General features: G+C 40.9%; 1 protein-coding gene across 3 annotated transcripts in view; it reads right to left on the reverse strand.

Moving 5' to 3' along the window:
* Positions 1-21,235, reverse strand: part of CFAP43 (cilia and flagella associated protein 43) — a 104,501-nt gene extending 83,266 nt beyond the window's left edge. For 2 of the 3 annotated variants that reach the window (XM_082631708.1, XM_082631707.1), the window contains exons 1-5: positions 20,970-21,235; positions 19,332-19,585; positions 13,024-13,120; positions 7,638-7,805; positions 4,138-4,288 (exon numbers count right to left, since the gene is read on the reverse strand). In XM_082631708.1, coding sequence (XP_082487834.1) covers positions 4,138-4,288; positions 7,638-7,805; positions 13,024-13,120; positions 19,332-19,585; positions 20,970-21,034 — 735 coding nt within the window. In that variant the 5' untranslated portion in view covers positions 21,035-21,235. The remainder of the gene's footprint in view (positions 1-4,137; positions 4,289-7,637; positions 7,806-13,023; positions 13,121-19,331; positions 19,586-20,969) is intronic. The other variant, XM_082631709.1, reaches the window with a different exon arrangement.
* Positions 21,236-22,099: the final 864 nt, after the last annotated feature.

Consider the following 22,099-nt stretch of genomic DNA (forward strand, 5'->3'; position numbering starts at 1 on the left):
GCATTAGCTACAACATAACGTCTTTGTTTTCTTTAGGCATCCTTATAGCCATAGGAACAGAAAACATTTTTTAATAATATTTTTATTTGTTTCTAATTATAAAAGTGGTATATCCTTATTTGGGACAGAAAACATTTTTAATAAGCTAATGGCCAAATTAACAGAATTCTTAAATTCCTTGAGAGCTCCGTATGTATTTCATTCCTTTATTCATTCATCTAACAAATACTTATGCTACATAACAGGCACTGTTCTAATTACAGGGATGTAGCAGTGAACAAAATACACACCCACACACAAACACACACACAAACCTGCCCTCATGGGGCTTACATCCTGGTGAGGGAAAACAGAGTAAAAATAAGTTAAGAAGTTAAATATATGGAATGTTATGTTTTGAAAGTGCTGTGGGAGAAAAATAAAGCAGGGGAAGGTGGAATAGGTTTCATAGTTGGGGAATACTGTAAACCTATATAAACAGCCATTTTTTCATTCAAAACTCTTCGATAATGCAAGCCACCAAGTTGTACTAAATACTCAGTTATCTGAATAATATATACTGCTCTTTAATTTAGGAAAGGTTTACAGATTCAAGGTAAAGCAGGTGTAGCACTGCCAAAGTAATTATTCTGCTGGATTCCCAACTGATATAAATTTGTTGCATAATTGATATTTCCACAAACATTTATTGGGTGTTGATTATATAGCAGGTATTGTGCCAACTGCTAAGAGAACCCTCTTCTCAATAGGATAATCACCTATCGAGGGAAGAAGTAGTATCAACAAACATCAGAATCAGAAAACATAGTAGGCTATAGTAGAAGAGTGTTTAACTATTACAAGAGAATCTATGAGAAAGCAATTTGCTCTTCTTGGTAGAGTGAAGGAAGTGGACAGAGAGAGAATTATCATTTGGGATGGACCTGGAAATATGACTAAGGCAGAAATCATACATAGAAGCACTCCACATGATAATTTTTTAAGGGATACATTGTCTTTAATTGTATGATTGGCCTATTTCATGCCCTCATAGCCTTGGATTGTTAGAAAATAAATACTTGAGTAACAATTTCACCACCCAGTGGGCAGGAAAAGAAAGGGGACAAAACCACTCAAAAGGATTAAACTGTTGCTGAGTAATGACATTTTTGTGGTGTCTAAACTGAGATTTGACTCAGAGGGAAAAGAGTTACTCACTGACTACCATTATTTAATCATCATTATTTAAAAGTTGCCTGGGTTGTCTTGATGACCTTAGACTATAAATCACAAAAAGACAGACTCTTACCTCGTATGGCAATGGGCTCAAAAATCTTTAAAAAACCACACATATCTGGTTCTCACAATACCAGTGAATCTGTATGTATGCCATAGAAGGTGAGAATTAAAACTTGGAATTTTCTTGCCTTGGTATATTAAACTAGTATTGTGTGTGGCTTTTCTTACTTTAAGATAAACCTGGGCTTGTCTTCCTATTACTTTCTTTCATCAGTAAATATGTTCTGGGCCATTTAAAAATGAATGTAATATTATGGGGTGCAAGCAGAAACAATAATTTTCAATGCTGGAAACTGAGAATTTTAAAAGAAAAGGTGCCAATAGTGTTTAAAACTATTTGTTGGTAACACCACCTCCTTGTTTAGTCCTCTGAAATCAAACATTTTGATCACTTGAGGACCAAATATAAAAAACTCAAGCCCAACTTAATATTGCTTTAGAAATTGTAAGCATCTGAATATGTGTCAGAATACTTGAGTTTTAAAAGGAATTTCTATTTAGCAACTTCTGCTTAAAAAAAAAAAAGTAGATGGAAAAAGAAAACTGGACCCTTGAGATTAAATTCACTATCTTGGATCCAATTTCTGCCCAGATAACACCTGCCTTTGATTTCCCCCATGCTACTACTGGATACCATTTCTAATGCCCCAAATAAGTTGTGTAACGTGATGCGGGCCTATTTAAAGTCCCATTTAATGTGTCTTTCTAGTGTTAGCTATAAGAGAAATAAGGGGAGTATTTAACATTTGTAATTTTATAAAAATCCACATTTGTCAATTTTTAAGACCCTTAAATAGGTCAAGTCATTACTGGTTTCTTTGCCATTGGTACTGGGTCACAAGAAATTTCATTCACAGGAAGAAACAGAATCAAAACATTTGAGATCTAAGTTTAGTTATGCTTTCACTCATTGTATAGACATTACTCAATGTTTTAGCAATTTTTCTCACCTTATTTGTCTATAAGATGAAAGAAGTAAATACTGGGAAAGTTGATTTCTAATTTAAATGTAAAGTAAATGGCTTTAATAATATTCCCTGTATGATTTAGAGATGTCATACTTGAATATTAAATTTCTGTTTCAGAAAAAGGTCAAAATGCACTGAGTTACAAAAGTCCTAGGAAATAAAGATGTCTGTTTATTATGAGCATTTAAAAAAAATGGTAACTCCACATTTAATTATTTAAAGGTGGCATTTCACAGCATTTTTCAAATAACAAGAACAATTGCTTGAATTTTAAATGTTTTATGTAGGAACCATCAAGTTGGCACAAAGGGTGAACGATGGGGGCTCCCACAGAAATCTGTTGCACATACACACACATACACACACACACACACACAAATCTGAGATGGTTGAAAACGTGGGTTCTTTGGCATCAAAAACTAAGCATAGAAACATTGTTTCAAGTTGTAAACCTTGATGGCTGATGTGTTTGGTTTTACTTTGCTGCCCCACTGTGGCTGAGCGTGGTTGCATTTCCAAGCGTTAAGACCAGTACTATTAAAAGGAATTATTTTCTGTAATTTAAAAAAAGTGAGTAATTGTCATCCTTTAGAGGAAATACTAAGAGCATACAACCTTTTCCCTTGCTGGCCAGAGATTTTTTGATAAACTAATTATCACATGCAACTATTTTAAACATCTATAGCCTAATTCTCTGCAGTGTTCAGAAACATTGGGGAAACTCTACTTCGGTTCTCCTGGGCTTGGAGCTTTCACACAAGCATTCACATAACGCAGGTTCCAGGGGCTCCGCAGAATCCAGCTGCTTACCTTCATCCCAAAGGCCCTGCATGTGTCACTCTCTGCTCCCTGCCTCGCTCTTGGCCATCACTGCACCTCATTCCCCCTCACCTACTCTGCTCCAGCCACAGGGCTCTTTTCTCAGCTCCTCAAACATACTGAGTTCTTTTCTTCCCCCAGGGCCCTTGCAGGCGCAGTCCCCTCTGCCTGAACACTCTTTACCCTGCTTATCGTAGGAGGAGCGCCTCCTTGTCCTTCAGTCACCTCCCCAGAGGCCTTCCTTGAGCAGCATGTTAATCTCTCCCTCACCTCCACGCCCACCTCTCATTTATCCTGTTGTAATAACTGTCGCATTTCGCAACGATGTGCTGTATCTCTTTACTTCTGGTGTTGGTGGTTCTGCCTGGTTGTTTGTCTCCCTGGTAGAACGGAAGCTCCAAGAAGCAGGGTTATGCCTGGTTGGTCGCCATACGACCCTGTTGCCTGAAACAGTGCCTGCTACCTACAAGGAGCCTGATAAGTATCTGTTGAATGAAAAAAACGGAGTAACTGTTGGCAAACTCCCTTATGAAGCCTTCTTCCACCGTTCTCCATGGCCTCATTTTCTCCTGGATTTGCTCCTGCTTCTGTGACTGTTCCTCCTCAGGCTCCTCTTCTTCCTCCTGTCTCTTGGCTGACTCCTTCCTCTCCGGCTCTCCTCCCTGACACCCTCTCTCTCCTTTTCCTCACCCCCTATCCCCTGCCCCCCGCCACGCTCCCACTATCCTCTCTGGGGGAATGACTCTGACCACACACTGTGTCTCCAGCCCTGCCTTCTCCTCCCTGACACTAGGTCCAAGTTGCCCGCTTCCACGTGGCATCTCCACCTGGATGCTGCCCAGCACTGCAAAGTCAGTATGTCCAAAACTGAAATCACATCTGGGCCCCCTGTTTCAGTTAGCAAGACCATCCTCTTCCTAGTCACCCAACCTCAAAACTCCAGAGCCTTCATCTCTCGTGGCCTCCAGGGCTAGTCTGAAATAAAAACCAGGAAGAGCCTCTCTATCCTGCATGTCTCACGGGATGGTCATAAATGCAAATAGGCAAACACGGAGCGGGGCCAGGTCATTACCCTGAAAGTTTCTGCCTCTTCACCCACTAGTCCGGCAATGGCTGACACGGGGAGCACAGGTCCATAGATAGGATCTTTGGGCAATGATTGGGGAAAAACTACATCTGTTTCATTACAAAATGACCCATCTTCCATAGGCAGCTTTACTGACCTGTGGATAAAAGAGACATCAGAATAATCAGATTAACAGGAACAAGTCATTGATGGAACTGCTGCATATCAGTGGTAAGCAAAATGGGAGGTGTTACAACTCATTAAAAAAACCTAGCAAAAACCAGATGAAACCAAATACTAGATTTAAATATATATATCATAGGGCTTCCCTGGTGGCGCAGTGGTTGAGAGTTCGCCTGCCGATGCAGGGGACACGGGTTCGTGCCTCAGTCCGGGAAGATCACACATGCCGCGGAGCGGCTGGGCCCGTGAGCCATGGCCGCTGAGCCTGCGTGTCCGGAGCCTGTGCTCCGCAACAGGAGAGGCCACAACAGTGAGAGGCCCACGTACCACAAAAAAAATAAAGATAAAAAATAATAAAAAATATATATATATCATAAAAGTACAAGTAATACACAGTCATAAATTAAGTATATAGGGATTTTTCAAAAAATTTTAAAGTTAATATGTAAAGCAGGAATTGTAAATTTGAACACTGCCAAGGGTTAGGCAGGTGATGTGTAGCCAGGTAGGACTGTGGCAGATGGGAAAGTGTTTTCCCTCCTGTGAGACAGTGGAAAATATGCATATAGGTCTCTTTCTAGTTTCCTGGCACAGAGTTCCTGAAACCCTTGTAAGTCCCAAGTGATAAGAGCATCGGGAGCATCTTCTGTGCTACTGAGGCGATTCTAGGTGGGCTCCTGGGTGGCTCCGGAATGGGTGCTGGTCACCAGAAAGACAAAGCCGTGACTAGAAGCTTGGAAGTTTCAGCCCCAACTCCCATCCTCCAGAGACAGCAGAGGAGCTGGAAATGCCGCAAATAATTGATCATGTGACACGAGGAAGCCTCCATAAAATCACAGTGGTGGGGAGTCTGGAGAGCTTCCGGGTTGGTGAACACATACACTTGGGAGGGTGATGCAGCCCAACTCCATGGGACAGAAATCCCTTCATTCAAGACCCTCCAAGACCTCGCCCTATGTGTCTCATCATTTAGCTGCTCATTTGTCTCCTTTATCATATCCTTTAATAAACTAGTAAATGTAAGTAAGTGTTGCCCTGAGTTCTGTGAGCTGCTCTTGCAAATTAATGGAACCCAAGGAGGGGGTCATTGAAACCTCTAACTATAGCCACTTAGTCAGAAGTACAGGTAACAACCTGGGCTGCAGCTTGCATCTGAAGTGGAAAGGGGAGGACAGTCTTGTAGGACTGAACCCTTAGCCTGTGGAATCTGATTCTGTCTCTGGGTAGATAGCGTCAGAACTGAGTTGAATGGTAAGACACCCAGCTGGTATCAAGGAGACTTGCTTGGTGCCGGGAAAAACCTCCTCCACAAATGTCAGAATTGAAGTGTTCACTGTGAATAGTAAAGGAGACTCATGGGGAAGAAAAACACAGTAGGGAAGAACTAGGCTCTTCCCTACATAGAAAAAGAAAATCTGAGTTTTGTTCTCTATACACACCCCCTAAAGCTGGCAGGCACCACTTAGTTCCAACCAAGAGGGTTTGCTGACTTGTGAGAACTTTGGTTCCAAAATTTCAAGAGAAAATCATAATCTGTATATTTACGAGAAATTTCTCAAATTTTAAATATTGGCAACACACATGGACCAAAAAACCCATAAATGTAGGTTGTATTCAGCTACCTTTACAACCTCTAGTATCAAGAATTTATTTTCAGATTTGCCAAATATTTACTTTTAAATCACAACATGGCTATAAAGTGAGTTTAGAGAATTCATGGCTTTATGTGTTAAACTCAAAATGTTTTTGGTTATGTTTTATGAATGATGAATAATTTTGAAAAATGATCACGCAAAAACAGTACTCACTACTCAAATGCAAGACTTAACTAAGTATTTTCAAATCCTGCTTGTTTCCTGATCCAGGACAATCCACTCACTTTGCCTCCCACTTTATTTGCCTATAGAGAAATCACAACTCAACATTCAGAACTAAAGAAGCATATTCAAGGGAAGCAAAAGGAGAGAAGGATGTGATAAATTACTTGCCTGCTGTGGCAAGGATCTGATAGAAACATTACCCACTTTATAAAAAGGGACAGTGTTGTCAACTCTGCCTTGAGACAGATTTGGCTATTCAATGGGTTCTTGTAAAGATGAAATTGAGACATAAAGAATACTGAGGAGAACGAAGTGCCTCTCTTAGGGTTTTCCATTCGAAAACTTCATTTACTAGCTTTACATTTCTCTTTAAGAAGGCAGTTTTTCAAAAACTGCAATTTCAAGGATGTGTATGTCCAACGTTTCCTTAGTCTTTGACTTTGGGGAGTATGATGAGAATGGTCAGCTCAGGGGCACCTTGAGTCTTTGAATTCTTTTCAACAAAGTTACCATTATTATCAGCTATCACCAGGACATTGGTCATAGAACTTCTCTTTGACCCAGTTCTATTTAAACAGGCAATTCCATGACTTCACTACATGCAACTACCCTTTTGTTTACAGATAATGTGGCTGAAGGTATAATCTACACACTTCCCATATCTAAAAATTTCTTAGTTTTGAGATTTCAATTGGGCATCAAAGTAATAGGAGCAAAAAGTGATAACATGACCTTAAAAAAAAAATATATATATATATATATATATATATATATATATATATATATACACACACAATAGGCATGTTTTGAAATAGTAAGAGCAAATACAATTTTGGAAAATTAAACCATGTGGGAAAAGCTTGATATTTAAAAGAAACTCAGTGGGAAATCAAAGCACAGAGAATCCTTTCGAAATGCAAACAACCACTCCAAGGAAATTATACTGATATATGTAGAAAGAACGTTTTAAGTTAAGATGCACGTATATACAGATGAACCCATTTGCAAGGCAGAAATAAAGACACAGATGCAGAGAACAAACGTATGGACACCAAAGGGGGAAAGCAGGGGGGTTGGGGTGATGGTGGTGGGATGAATTGGGAGATTGGGATTGACATATATACACTAATATGTATAAAACAGATAACTAATAACCTGCTTTAAATAAATAAATAAGTAAATAAGGAAGGGAAAAAGAAGAACCTACTGTATAGCTCAGGGAACTCTACTCAATACTCTGTAATAACCTATATGGGAATAGAATCTAAAAAAGAGCGGACATATGTATATGTATAACTGATTCACTTTGCTGTACAGCAGAAACTAAGGCAACATTGTAAATCAACTATACTCCAATAAAACTTAATTTAAAAGTATTTAAAAAACAAACAAACAAAAAAGGTTGCACGTATAAAGCCACTTAATTCACCAAACTGATCCAATCACGTTACATGAACGCAAACAAAAATCCCCACCTTGTTGTGTTGTAATGAAGTCTCTTACTTTGCTTTGAGATAATGCTCCTGGCTACTTCTTTCGATTGTCCACACAGTCACTGCACTTGGACTTGACAAGCACAGCTGGTGCCAGTTCATGGGGTTAAAAGTCATCTGGCTCACATCTATACCGGGTTGTGATTTCTTGCACAAAATGACACCCGATTCCCAGTTCCTGAGAGGAAAATTGAGTTTGGTGAAAAATAATTCGTTTGAACTTCATATGTTGAGAACATCTATCTAATTATTTGAAAACAATTTACATAAATTCAGAATTTATGATATAATTTATTAATCTATGATCTTAATATCAAATGTATAAATAATTATGCTTATCATTATAGTGTGCCCTCCTAGGAGAGCAAAATAACTATTTTAAAATATCACTCTTCAATATGCTACTAAGGCTGTTTTACCTCCTTATCAAATTTGGATTTGACCCGTTCAAATCTAGAAAATGGAATATATCATCGCATTTGCTGAAAAGTAAGTGTAGGTACCTAAATCTCTTAGTACACATGAGTACCCCTCATAGATCGAGACGTGCTGTACACACTGATGCCAGCAGATCATTTACTGAGCTTTTAAAGTCACAGTACTAGTGCCTTAAAACAGACTAAATCATTTACCTATTTGAGGGAATATCTTGAATGCCTATCATGAGCAAGTTCCTTTGCTAGATGACATATACAGAAAAAAAATTAGTGTGAGCTGTCTGGCTCCTGAATGGAGCCAGAACTCCATTCAGGGTTGTGGTTTGCGAATTGGAACTAATAGGCGTGGAGCTCGCCTTGTCTATCAGCTCCCTCCTGCTTCCACCTCTTTCCGTCCCCGTCACAAAGGTCCCATCCATCAATATCAACCATTCTCTTGTTGGTACCACTGGCTCCCTGGATTTTTTGACTTTCTGCCTCAGATGCCTGGGAAAACCCATCAACCCTGGATGGATACGACTGAAAGCCTGGGCAGTTGAGAGAAAAGAAGAAAGATCACAGGACTATGTGTGTCAGTGACATTATAAATTCGTGGTTACCACCCCGGGGACCCACTATACCACCTCCAGTCCTGCTATGTTTCTCTGGTTGGTTTTCTCTCCTGTTCTCTAAAGTGCTGGTTTTCTGATACTCTCCATTTTCCTGAAGCCTCAAACTCCTCCACCTCCTTCTTACTCTCAGTAAATGGCTTTGATTTCCACAAAGAAAACAGAGGCCATCAGCTGAGAATTCCTCCAAATTTCTGCTAGCGAGTGTAGTGACCTGCCAGGATCTGTATCATTCTTTCCCTCTCCTCTTCTGTTACAATGAAGGCATAGCCTTCCTCCTGCCTAAGGCCAATTTCACCACCTGTGCTCTGGACCCTACAGGTCCTGACTTCTTAGGAACGTTAGTTTATCCATTGTTCCTTCTCTTCTGCATCTTCAGACTCTCCCTCTCTCCTGACTCCTCCCTGTCAGCACTTAAATTAAGCGCTCATCTGTACTATCTTAAAAAAAAAAAAAAGCCCTCCCTCAGTCTCACCCTTCCACGTCTCTCTCCTGCCCTTCGAGCCAGACTTCCCGAGCGAGTTGTTCTAAACTCACCACCTCCTCTTTCTCACGCCCACTCTCTCCTCATTCCAGGAAATCTGCATCCCGTCACCACCATTCCATCGACAAAGCTGTGTGTCTCCAAGATCCACTGACATCCACCTTCATCTCAAACCCAGCAGGCACTTCTCGGTCCTTGTCTAACTTCACTTCTGCAGGATTGGACTCCGCTCTCACCACAACTACCTTCTGGGATGACTCTTGGACTCTCTGTCACACAGCTCTTATGGGACACCCCATACCTGTCGGCCTCACAGTTTCTGGGACCTGAACCACCTGTTCTGCCTAGCTGACTCGGTGGCTGTCCAGCAGTGTAGGCTTCAACTAACTTCACGGGCACACCTCATGCCCGCTCCACACACACAGGGCCATCCCAAGTTGCAATAAATCTGAAAGCGTGGCAGAGTTAACATCCTGGGCAGGGAAACTTTGATCGATAGGGTAACGGGAGTAGGTGGGTAAGTTCCCATATCTTCCTCTCCCTTCCCCAGCCCCCTGTGTCATAGCCCAGGGACTGTCCATGTTCACAGGAGTCCAATACAGCCTCTCAGAAGACCACCTGCGGGACAGAGCAGCCAAGTGGTGCCCAGTAAAGCAATGCGCATTCACATTGGCTCCTGCCCCTTCCCTGCCCCCTTTTCCAGCTTGCCTCCCACCTGGAACTTTACTCCCTCCTGAAGAAGTCGCTGGTGAGCTTCTGCCTCAGGCTCTGCTTTCTCTGGAATCCAGGCTGAGGCATATTCTGGAACCTCCATGCCTCTGTCCCTCCTTGCTCCATGACTGCTCCTTCTGAGTGTCCTGGGAGATCTCTCTGGCCTCTTTCAATCTCTTTTATTGGTCTTCCTCTAGGTTCTGTCTCGAGGTTCCTCTGTAGGTGCTCTAATCCACTTTTCGCACTTTGATTACGAATCTCATTTAACAACACCCAAATGTCAATCTCCAGCCCTCTCTCCTGGGCTCTGGGTCTGGCTATCTAGGACAGTGACAAATTGTGTCTCTCAACATCTGTTCTCCATTTCCTCCTCTGAGTAACAGAACCCCTGGCTTTTAGCCAGGCACACATCACCCACAGTGAGGACCATATTTCCCAACTTCCCTTGTAGCTTGATTTGACGTGTGACTAAGCTGGCCAGTGGGATCTAAGTGGCAGTGGTGTGTGCAGCTCCCAGGCTAGGCATCCCAACAAATGTTTGTGCCCTTCCCCTTATGCTTTTCCTTTCCACATGGCTCCCCAGAATACATGGCTGGTGCCCCACTTCAGACTAGAGGTGAGGGCAACACGCTAGGAGTAGGAGAACAACAAAATAGGGTGGACAGGTCCCAGACACTGGGGAGCCACGAGACCAGCCATGGGCTGCTCATACCTGGACTGCTGCATGGGAGGGAAAGAAACCTCAGTCTTGTTTAAGCCGCCTCTTTAGGGTGATTTGGGTTTCTATGACAGCAACTGAACCTAAATCCTAACTGATATATCAACTGCCAACTAGACATCCCCATTTCTTCATCTCAGGCACACTCAGCTGTCCCAACTCATCTTCCCCATTGCCTCGTCCAACCTCCCTCCACCCATGCTCTCTGTATCTTTCGGCACCACAACAAGCACCGTAACATCCTCAAGTTTCCCAAGTCACAACTCTGGGTAAAACCCTCAGCTGTCCCTCTCCCTCAGCACCACGCCCAACATTCAGTCGGTCACCAAGCCTCATGGTGCTGCCTCCTAAACATCTCCACATTTCTCTGTTCCTATACTCACCACTCCAGTCCGTGCCACAACCATCTCTCATCTGGACCACCACAGCCTCCTAATTGATGTTCACGGCTTACTTCCCTCCAATATCCTTCCATGATGTGACTACAAGGAGTGTCCTTACATGCAGATCTAATCATGTCACATCCCTGGTTAAAATCCTTAATAGTCTCCTAATGTCTCTGGGATAAAGGATGTGCCTACTAGCATGACTTATACATAGGGTGAGTATCCTTCTGTGTTAATTATTGGTAACATACCCCTTTCACTCTCACATGTGTCCTGATTTGGATGGTGAACTACATGGTCACATATTTACAAGGCTGCTCATGAGCTGGCCTCAGACTGTCCCTCTGAGCTTGCCTCTCGTGGCTGATCTCTTGTTCTCATCATTATGATCTCTTAATTAAATCTGCAAACTCGCCATAGTTTCTGACCTCATGGACTTTGCACATGCCTTTCCTCTGCTTAGAATCCTCTTCCTTTTCCTCTTCACAAAGCTGATTCCTACTCATCCTTTAAGTATTGCTATGGTTGAATTGTGTCCCCAACAATTCAAGGGTTGATGTCCTCACCCTCAGTATCTCAGAATGTGACCTTATTTGGAAGGAGGGTCTTTACTGAATTAAATGAAGCCACTTAGGGTGGCCCTACTCCAATATGACTAGTATCCTTACAAAAAGGGGAAATGAAGAGACAGATACACATACAAGGAGAACACCATGTGAACACGAAGACAGTTATTCACAATCCGGAACAGATTGTCCCTCACAGTCCTCAGCAGGAGCCAACCCTGCTGACACCTTGATCTCAGACTTCTGGCCTCTGGAACTGTGAGACAATAAACTTCTATGTTTGAGCCACTCAGTTGGTGGTACTTTGTTAATGGCAGCCCTAGCAAACAAATACAACCATCAACAGGTGAGTGGGTAAACAAACTGTGGTACATCCATACCAAGGAATAGAAAGGAATGAACTATTGAAACACACAGTACATGAGAGAATTTCAAAATAACTGTGCTGCATGGAAAAAGCCAGACCAAAAATTAGAGTATATAATGTATGTGCAATTCTAGAAAAGCAAAGTAATCCAGAGTGTGAGTAAACACATCAGTGGTTCCCTGGGGGCAAGGGGCAGGGCAACCATGGTGTACAGGAATGTGTGGCAAGAGCCAGTAAGGAAGGGTCTGAAGAGCAAAGGGAAACTTTTGGAGATGATAGATATATTCATTATCCTGATTATGGTGATGATTTTATGGGTAAGTCAAAAGTTATCAAGTTGTGTGTATGTGTGTGTGTGTGTGTGTGTGTGTGTATGAGCAGTATATTATACGCCAGTCATACCTCAGTAAAGCTGTTTTTTAAAAAAGTAACTCTGCATAAACTAAATGTTGTTCTCAGAATCTAGATTATTACATTTTTTCCTGAGAAATGCTGGTATGTAAGGAGTGTCCTCAGTCATTCGTGGAACATTCTGTACTTCCCCTTAATAAGATAAATTCCCCCCTGAAGCAGTTTATATTATGGATGGAAGAGTGAGTGCAGCTTTGAAGGTGGCCACATGAACTGACCCAGAAAAGACCAGGCATGTGCCTTATTCACAAGTATTTCCTCTACAGCTGGAAAATGGGATATAATGTTCCATTCTCTGAACATATAATTGTTCTAATGTCCCTAAAAACAATTACTCAAATGGAGCTCTAAAATAGAGATCATCTTAATTTCAACATTAGTGGAAAATATGAAAATAATTCAAAGGTACAATTTGTTTTAAGAAAAGATGAAACTTTATGTACTTATCCATGTGTTCTGTACCTGACAAAGGAAATATTATAACAGGTTAACAAAAAGAGAAAGATGGTAATTAATCTCTTTTAGCTTTTGCCCTGCCAATTTTCTGCCTGAAAGTAGTGACTATATTAAGCCTTATGATTAGGACTTTTATTCCTTCCATTTTTCCTTGTTCTGGATTTTTCATGTATATGTCCTTTGATACAATCCAGAAGGACAGCATTAAAATGTGAGACAATGAAAGGAATTCTGCAGGAGGCTGCAACTTACCAGAGGGCCAGTTCAAATTCTGGGAGGGAGGAGTAACTAGCCAGGTAGGTGCCACAGTAACTGAATGAAAGTAAAGTGTAGTCCAGAAGAACATTGCCTAAAATACAAAATCCATTACAAGGATTTAATCATTATGTTCAGATTAACTAGAGTCTTATAGTTTAATTTCCCTTATCTAATAATTTTTACATAATTCAAAAGCATTTGGCTCCTGGAATAAGAGATGTCTTGGTTGATTTCTAACACTATTAACAGAAAGCTATGAGCTAAGTTCAGATACATGCTTAAAAGATTTTAGAGTGAATTAAGACCACAAGGTCACTCTCTCTAGTCTTCAGTGCAAAACTGAGCATGCTGCACCATGTATGTCCCCATTTGGCTTGAAACGGCCCAAGAACCATAAAATATTCCATAAATATATGAAACATGGTAATTAGAAAAATTATTCAAACAACTTGAAAAACCCTGGGGAGTTGAGTAATTCTAGCATACTTCCATATCTCTGACTCTTAGGCCATATCTGGCCCTTAGCTTAGTATCTTCCAGTTCTTGGAACAACTATACAAGGTCTATTCTCATTTGTACCTACAGTTGAAGAAATGAAACGTGATATTAAAAGTCTTAGCAACGTGTTTAAAATGTGCATCACGAGGATGCTAAAACAGGGAAATGTCGGCTTCTGACTCCTTGCATATGAGCCTCTGGTTTCCCCTCCTTTATCTGCTCTTCTTCAGTGTGGTTCCATAGATGCAAGCTTTGCCTTCTCCTATGTCTGTCTTTACATTCATGTCTTTGTATCAATTTTTACCCCCACCTTCAACAAAAAAGAACGCTATCAATTTCACTGCACTCTGCCTAGCAATTATGAACTTTAAAAAAATTGTGACCTTGATAAGCAGAATAACTTCATCTTGGTTTAAAAGACACTTTTTAGAATGAATATTGAGATGGAAGAGTTTTTATGTTTTTGGTCGTTGGTAGTCTTGTGGTTTGGGCAAGTTCCATTGTTCTAATGAATATCTGTCTTTTTTTCTTATTGTTTCATAAATGCTCTGAAAATGTTTGGTCATCCTTGTTCCAAATATTTCCCTCAGGTTATTATTTGCCTGTTAATTTTTCATGTATTTTTGATGTTCATAAGATTTAAATTTGTATGTAATCAAAAACATGTCTATTTAAAATTTTATCCTTCGTGTGAAAAGTTCTTTCCCATCCTCAAATTATTTGTTTTCTACCATGCTTTTTCTACTTTTCAATGGGTTTGTTGTTTATAATGAACTCTTATTTTTGTTTGATATATGTTTCGATGTACAGTATGAGTACCTAACTTGATACTTTTGTTCTGATAGTTTTAATACCATTGTTGAATAATCCATATCATCTATTGTGTGTGTATGTGTAGGGGAGCATCTTCATCATATACTTAGCTGTATACATTCTAGAGTCTGTCCCTAGCCTTCAACTCTTCCATTGATGGAGTGATCCCTGAACCAATACAACACTCTACATGACTATAGCACCATAATGCTAAGAGGGCCCTCTGCCTTGGCATCAAGCTCTTTCAAATTATTCCCATTCTCTACTTTTTGTTCTGGAAGAATATTCATTTCATTTAAGTACTCCTGGCTCTCTAAAACATAGGATAAACCTATGAATTATACTCTGTGAAGATATCAGAAATATTTTTATAATAACTGGACTCTCCATGCAGGAATATGCCTCTCTATGTTTAAATATTTTATATCAGTGATTTTTGTAGTTTTCTTCATTAAGGTCAGCCACATTTCTTCTTTGGAGTATCCCTAAGTGTTTAAATCTTCTAATTGTATGGATATTTATTTGGAAACCAGCATCTTACTAAGCATTATTTTATTAGTCCCAGTACACTATTATGCATTAACTCCTTTCCCATAGGTATAATTTTTCAGTTTCATATTTGGTTGCGTTGGCTAGAAACTCCACGTTGGTTTTAATATTAGTGGTAACAACAGGCATCCTTGATGACTTACTCCTAATTTTATTATAAATGTCTTTAGAGTTTCATTATTCAATATTAATGTTGGCTATTGGTTTGAATTAACTTTCAATTGCTGTACAGGGCTACAGCCAAATAATAAAGCTGGGGAAACTATTTTTAATTTTATTTTTAATTTAAAAAAATTTTTATTGGAGTATAATTGCTTTACAATGTTGTGTTAGTTTCTGCTGTACAGCAAAGTGAATCAGTTATATGTAGACATATGTCCCCTTTTTTAGATTTCATTCCCATTTAGGTCACCACAGAGCATTGAGCTCCCTTTGCTATACAGCAGGTTCTCATTAGTTATCTATTTTATACATAGTAGTGTATACATGTCAATCCCAAACTCCAGTTCATCCCACCCCACCCGCCTTGGTATCCATAAGTTTGTTCTCTACATCTATGTCTCTATTTCTGTAAAGCTGTGGAAATTTTAAAGATGAAGGGTAGTTACGGTCCATGTACAGGCATACTTTGGAGATATGGGTTTGGTTTCAAACCACCACAATAAAGCAAATATTGCAATAAAGTAACAATTTTTTTTCATTTCCCAGTGCATATAAAAGTCATATTTACACTATACTGTAGTCTATTAAGTGTGCAATATCATTATGTCTAAAAAATAATTTCCTTAATTTAGAAATATTGTATTACCAAAAGATGCTAAGCATCATCTCAGCCTTAAGTGAGTCATAATCTTTTTGCTGGTGGAGGGACTTGCCTCCATGTTGATGGCTGCTGCCTGACAAGGGTGGTGATTGCTGAAGGCTGGGGTGGCTGTGGCTATTTATTAAAAGAAGACAATGAAGTTTGCCACATCAACTGACTCTTCCTTTCATGAACGATTTCTTTGCAGCACACAATGCTGTTTAATAGCACTTTATCCAGGGTAGAACTCCTTTCAAAATTAAAGTCAATCTTCTCAAACTCTGCCACTGCTTTATCAACTAAGTTTAGGTAATATTCTAAACCTTTTCTTGTCATTTCAACAACCTCATAGCATCTTCACCAGGAATAGATTCCAACTCAAGAAGCCACTTTCTTTGCTCATCCATAAGAAGAAACTCCTCATCTCTTCAAGTTTTACAATGAGATTGCAGCAATTCAGTCACATCTTCAGGCTCCACTTCTCATTCTAGTTCTCCTGCTATTTCCACCATATCTGCAATTACTTCCTCCACTAAAGTCTTGAACCCCTCAGTCATCCATCAGGGTTGGAATCAACTTCTTCCAAACTCCTGTTAATATTGATATTTTAACCTCTTTCAATGAATCACAAATGTTCTTAATGGCATCTAGAATGGTAAACCCTTTCCAGAAGGTTTTCAATTTACTTTGCCCAGATCCATCAGAAGAGTCAGTATCTATGGCAGTCCTACAAAATGTATTTCTTGAATAATAAGACCTGAAAGTTGAAATTACTCCTTGATCCATGGGGTGCAGAAGGGATGTTGCATTAACAAACCATGAAAACAACATTAATCTCATTGTACATCTCTACCAGAGCTCTTGGGTGACCAGGTGCACTGTCAATAAGCAGTAATATTTTGAAAGGAATCTTCTTTTCTAAGCAGTAGGTCTCAATAGTGAGCTTAAAATATTCAGTAAGCCATGTTGTAAACAGATATGCTGTCATCCAGGATTTGTAGAGTACAGGCACAGTAGATTTACCACAGTTCTTAAAGGCCCTAGGATTTTCAGAATAGTAAATGGGCATTGACTTCAACTTCAAGTCACAAGCTGCATTAGCCCCTAACAAGAGAGTCAGCCTGTCTTTTGAAGTTTTGAAACTAGGCATTGACTTCTCTTCTCTAGCTATAAAAGTCCTAGAAGGTATCTTCTTCCAATATAAGGCTGTTTCATCTACATTGAAAATCTGTTGCTTAGTGTAGCCACCTTTATTAATTATCTTAGCTAGATCTTCTAGATAACTTTTTTTTTTTTAGGTTCAGCTGGGTCCCATATCAGGCAAGCAGCTGCCTGGCCCATGGGACAATCTACAGTTAATGGGTCTCAGCGGAGTATGAGCCTAGATCTGGCCTCCAGCCTTTATGGAATGGAGACAGGATTGAAAATTTGCAGATAGGTTAAAGGCCAGGGGCAACATAGAGACACATTTCTTTTTTTAATTTTATTTATTTATTTAAGGCTGTGTTGGGTCTTCGTTTCTGCGCGAGGGCCTTCTCTAGTTGTGGCAAGTGGGGGCCACTCCTCATCGCAGTGCGCGGGCCTCGCACTACCGTGGCCTCTCCTGTTGCGGAGCACAGGCTCCAGATGCGCAGGCTCAGTAATTGTGGCTCACGGGGCCAGCCGCTCCGCAGCATGCGGGATCCTCCCAGACCAGGGCTCGAACCCGTGTGTCCTGCATTGGCAGGCAGACTCTCAACCACAGCGCCACCAGGGAAGCCCTAGATAACTTGCCGTAGCTTCTACATCAGCACTTGCTGCTTCACCTTACATTTTTATGTTATGGAGATGACTTCTTTCCTCAAACCTCATGAACCAACCTCTGGTAGCTTCAAACTTTTCTTCTGCAGCTTTCTCACCTCTCTCAGCCTTCACAGATTTAAAGCGAGTTAGGGCCTTGCTCTGGAATAGGTTTTGGCTTAAGGGAATATTGTGGCTGTTTGATCTTCTATCCAGACCACTAAAACTTTCTCCATATCAGCAATGAGACTGTTTTGCTTTCTTATCATGTGTGTGTTCACTGGAGTGGCACTCTGAATTTCCTTCAAGAACTTTTCCTTTGCATTCACCACTTGGCTAACGATTTGGTGCAAGAGGCCTAGCTTCCGGTCTTTCTGGGCTTCTGACATGCCTTCTTCACTAAGCTTAATTATTTCTAGCTTTTGATTTAAAGTAAGATATGTGCGACTCTTCCTTTCACTTGAACACTTAGAGGCTACTGTAGAGTTATTAATGGGCCTCATTTCAATACTGTTGTGTCTCAAGGAATAGGGAGGCCTGAGGAGAGGGAGACAGGGGAATGGCTGTTTGGTGGAACAGTCAGAACATATACAAAATTTAGAGATTAAGTTTGCCATCTTATTTGGGTGTAGTTTGTGGCACCCCAAAACAAATACAATAGTAACATCAAAGATCGCTGATCACATAACAAATATAATAATAATGGGGAAAGTTTGAGAAATTGCAATAATCACCAAAATGTGACACAGAGACAAGAAGTGAGCAAATACTATTGTAAAAATGGTGTCAATAGACTTGCTCAATGCAGGGTTGCCACAAACCTTCAATGTGTAAAAAATGCAGTATCTATGAAGCATAATAAAGCAAAGCACAACAGAACAAGATATGCCTGTAGACGGTTCCCAATGTATGAATGGGTTATGTTTTAAATGCTGTTTTAGTCTGTTAAGAACACAGACAAATTTCCCCACAAATAAAATGTTAAATTACAGTGAATATCCTTGGCATGATCAAAACACTTCTTTGATCATAAGCTATAGAACTGAGACCAGCCTCAAGCCTTCCTAAGCTTTCTGTCCAAGATATGTTAAATGAGGGAATCGTTACATGGAGGCCCTAGTATATGTGCAACAGCGCAGCCTGGGTCAGCTGTATCTATGAATGAGTCAGTAATAACTTAAATGGTAGGAAACATTGATTGACATTGTATATATGACATATATATATTATATATATATACATTCCATATATATATATGAAATGTATTATATAATTACATATGTTACACATAATTTCATTTATTATGACCACAGCCTTAACAGTAGATACCATTATCCCCATTTCATGGATAAGGAAATTGAGGCTCAGAGACTTAGCTTTAGAAGTTATACAACATCCATTCAGTTAGATTTTCCATAAATCATAAGGAAAGAAAATACTGTTCTGAAAAAGATTTACGAACAACATTTAGTGCTCTAACAGAGTGTTCTAGCCCAGCGCTTCTCAAGTTTGACGTGCGTATGAATCACCTAAGGAACCTGGTTAAAACGCAGATTACAGTTCAGTAGGTCCTGGATGACAGCAGAGTTTCTGCATTTATAATGAGCATCCCGGGTAACGCAATGCTAATTGTAAGCAGACCACATATTACGTAGCAAGGTTCTAACCTACTTAATTAAATTCTAAGTGATCAGCCTGATTCCTTCCTTATAAATGTGTATTACCAAAACACAAAACAAAAATCCCACCAAAACTGAAAAAACAATCCTTCAAAAAAAAATTTCATTTATAAGAGCTAGATCTGGTCACATCTTAAAACAAAATCCTTCAGTCATGGCAGAGGAAGCGTCTTGTAAGATACCTTTTAATTTGGTCCTTCTGGTTAATCCAGGAAAGTTGTATATGTAGATGACGGGTCTCAGCCGCCGGTCAGAAAAAGCCACAACCTCATAAGGAACGTTAGTTGCCACGACACCCACAATTCCATTCATACACTGGAGTACAGTCTTTTTCTTGGTTTCAATATTAATAAATATTACGAAATTCCCACAAGGGTAGCAAATGGTGCTGTCGTTGACAAAATGAACATTCTGCCTGGGGAATCCTTGCGCCCATCTTTGGGAAAAGATACGTCAACATCAATAAAATACATTTCAAATACTTTTTCTTTCTTTTTTAAACAAAGTAAACAAAAGATCATCAAAAATTTTGAAACATATCTATTCTCTTTTCACCCCCTTTCTGCCCAAACACACAAGGTTGCTGTGAGACCAGTTTGAGTCCAGGCACTACAGAAACTTAAATGCCACCTAAAGTTCCATAGGTCTCAAGGACCTTCTTCAGAGAGCTTTTCCAGTGAAGCACAACCTCTGTTCAAACTTGAAAAAATCTCAGAAGGATTTCTGGGGTCTTGTGTACTTGGAAAAGAAAAAGTAAAAACAACAGAGAGAGAAAAGAGCTTGGTCCTAATTGAAAACAGGGTGCATCCTGGTCCTTACCTTTAAAATTAGTCTTGATTTTTAAAATAAACGTTAAAAAAAAACAACTTTGAATAGGACTGCCTGCTTTATGGTTGTGAGCCCAGTAGGGAAATTACTTCTTTACAAAGATGGAGCATGTGTAGCCATATTTTAGATCTCAAATGTAGAGGTAAATGCAGAAAGTAAAAGGAATAAGTCAACATGAATGAAAAGATTAGAACACAAAAGTCACATATTTTTAAGTAAGGAGTGTTTGGTGAGTGTAAGCTAGACCAAGGAGAGAGAGACTGAGAAGACGGGGAGAGTCTACCTCTATTTAAATAGTAAAGATATGCTTAAAGATAGTGGAGAGGGCAAGAGAAAGACACTGGTTTGGAGAGAAACTTCATGGGAATGGAGAGTACAGCCAGGACTGGTGGAGGATGCTTTGTGAACATAGTGCAGGTAACACTCCAGAATGTGGAAGGAGAGCAATACCAACTTACACCTGGGCAGCGCTTTATGCTTTTCAAAGGCCAGTATAAGTGCAAACAAATCCAGAGTCGGTGGATAGGAGATAGAAGGAAGGGACTGATGGCCCTAACTTCGGGGAAAATCACCAAAGCCCACTAGGATGGGAGGAGGGCTGTCATTGGGATGGGGGTGGGGAGTGGGGAATATATATGAAAGCAAAACGGATCACTGAAGGTAATAGCCAAAAAGAGGAGGCAGAAATGGAGAGTGGAGGAGAGCAGTACTGGGTAAGCCAGCGAGGGTTGGGGTCACAGCATAGTGAGGGACGCGGGGGGGCGTGGAAAGAGCTGGAAATGTGGTCATTGAATAAGGGGACGAGGGGAATGGAGAGAAGTCACAGAGAAAGGAAGTCTGCAGGAAGGCGTTGGGGGTTGAAGGAAAAGAGGTCGAATTTGCGTGAAAGCAGGTCTACAGGGATGGGAGGAAGCGGAGGATAGGGAGAGGATGCAGCTCTGAGGGAAGAATTTCCACTAGACGAGTCAGTCGCGGGGCCGCGAACGCCGCACCTCACAGACAGGGACGCGCCGAGGGCGACGTTGTGGGCTTCATCTCGCTCCCGGCCTTGCGCCATGGGCCGTGTGTCTCTCAGCCGGGCCGGGGGCAGCAAACGCCGGACCCAGGCCAGCGTCTGCAACGGTTATACCGAGGCCCCGGGCTGCTGGGTTGGCGGTCTCCACTGCTTACACCGTATCCGGGAGACCGCAACGCCTGCGCCCATTGGCTCTGTCCTTTCAGCTGCTCCCTCCCGAGCCAAGCGGATTGGTGGAAGCGCTGACGGTCTTAACCAATGGGAGAGCGGAGAGCGAAGAGAGGGGCTGGCCCCAAGGTGGGGGCTGGAGTGGCCCAGTACGGGGCATATAATTACAAAATTAATAAATATCAGTAGCAGACTTTAATATTGAGTGGTGACCGTGCCAGACGTCTTTCCAAGCTCGGTCAGATATTATTTCATTTAATATTCAAACCCCCCAATCAGCCCCATTTTATAGAAAAGGAAAAGAGGATAAGAGAATTAATTTGTCCAAGGCTACAAAACGGAGTGGGACTTAAAGCCAGATCTAGTCTAAATCTAGAGCTTCAAGCCTTTAATTACTTATTACACCCTCTAATGGACCCTCAACTATTTCAAGGAGGCAGAAATCTTCTGGAAGTAACTGATCAAAAGGTCAGCAGTTTTTCCTTGCCTCTTCCCTTCCCTCTCCTACACCCTCTTGCCCTCCCCTACTTTCCTTCTGCCCTGCCCCCTCTCCAGTCCTCTCCTCTTCCCTTCTATAGGTCTCTCCTTCCCATCTTGCCACCTTCTCTTCGTTTCACTCACAAATATTTACCCAGTATTACTGTGCATTGTGCTAGTTGCTTGGAACAAAATAGTGAGCAAACCAGATACAGTGCCTTCCTTCATGGAACTTAGAAGAACTTCCTTCTTGGTGGGGCCCAGGGAGTGAGGGATAGACATCCACTCCATTACACAAATGTAGGAACCGCAGATTGAATGAAGAAGAAAAGGAACATGATATTATAGGGCTTGTGTTGTGGTCCTCTCCTGGTTGGATGGGTAGTGTCAGAGCTGGTTTCTGTGTGCATGTGCTGTTTTCACTGAGATTTCAAGGATGAGGAGTGATTGCTGCGGGTAGAG

This window comes from Mesoplodon mirus, assembly GCF_964341445.2.
Source record: "Mesoplodon mirus genome assembly, chromosome: 2".
NCBI classification, from domain to species: Eukaryota; Metazoa; Chordata; class Mammalia; order Artiodactyla; family Ziphiidae; genus Mesoplodon; species Mesoplodon mirus.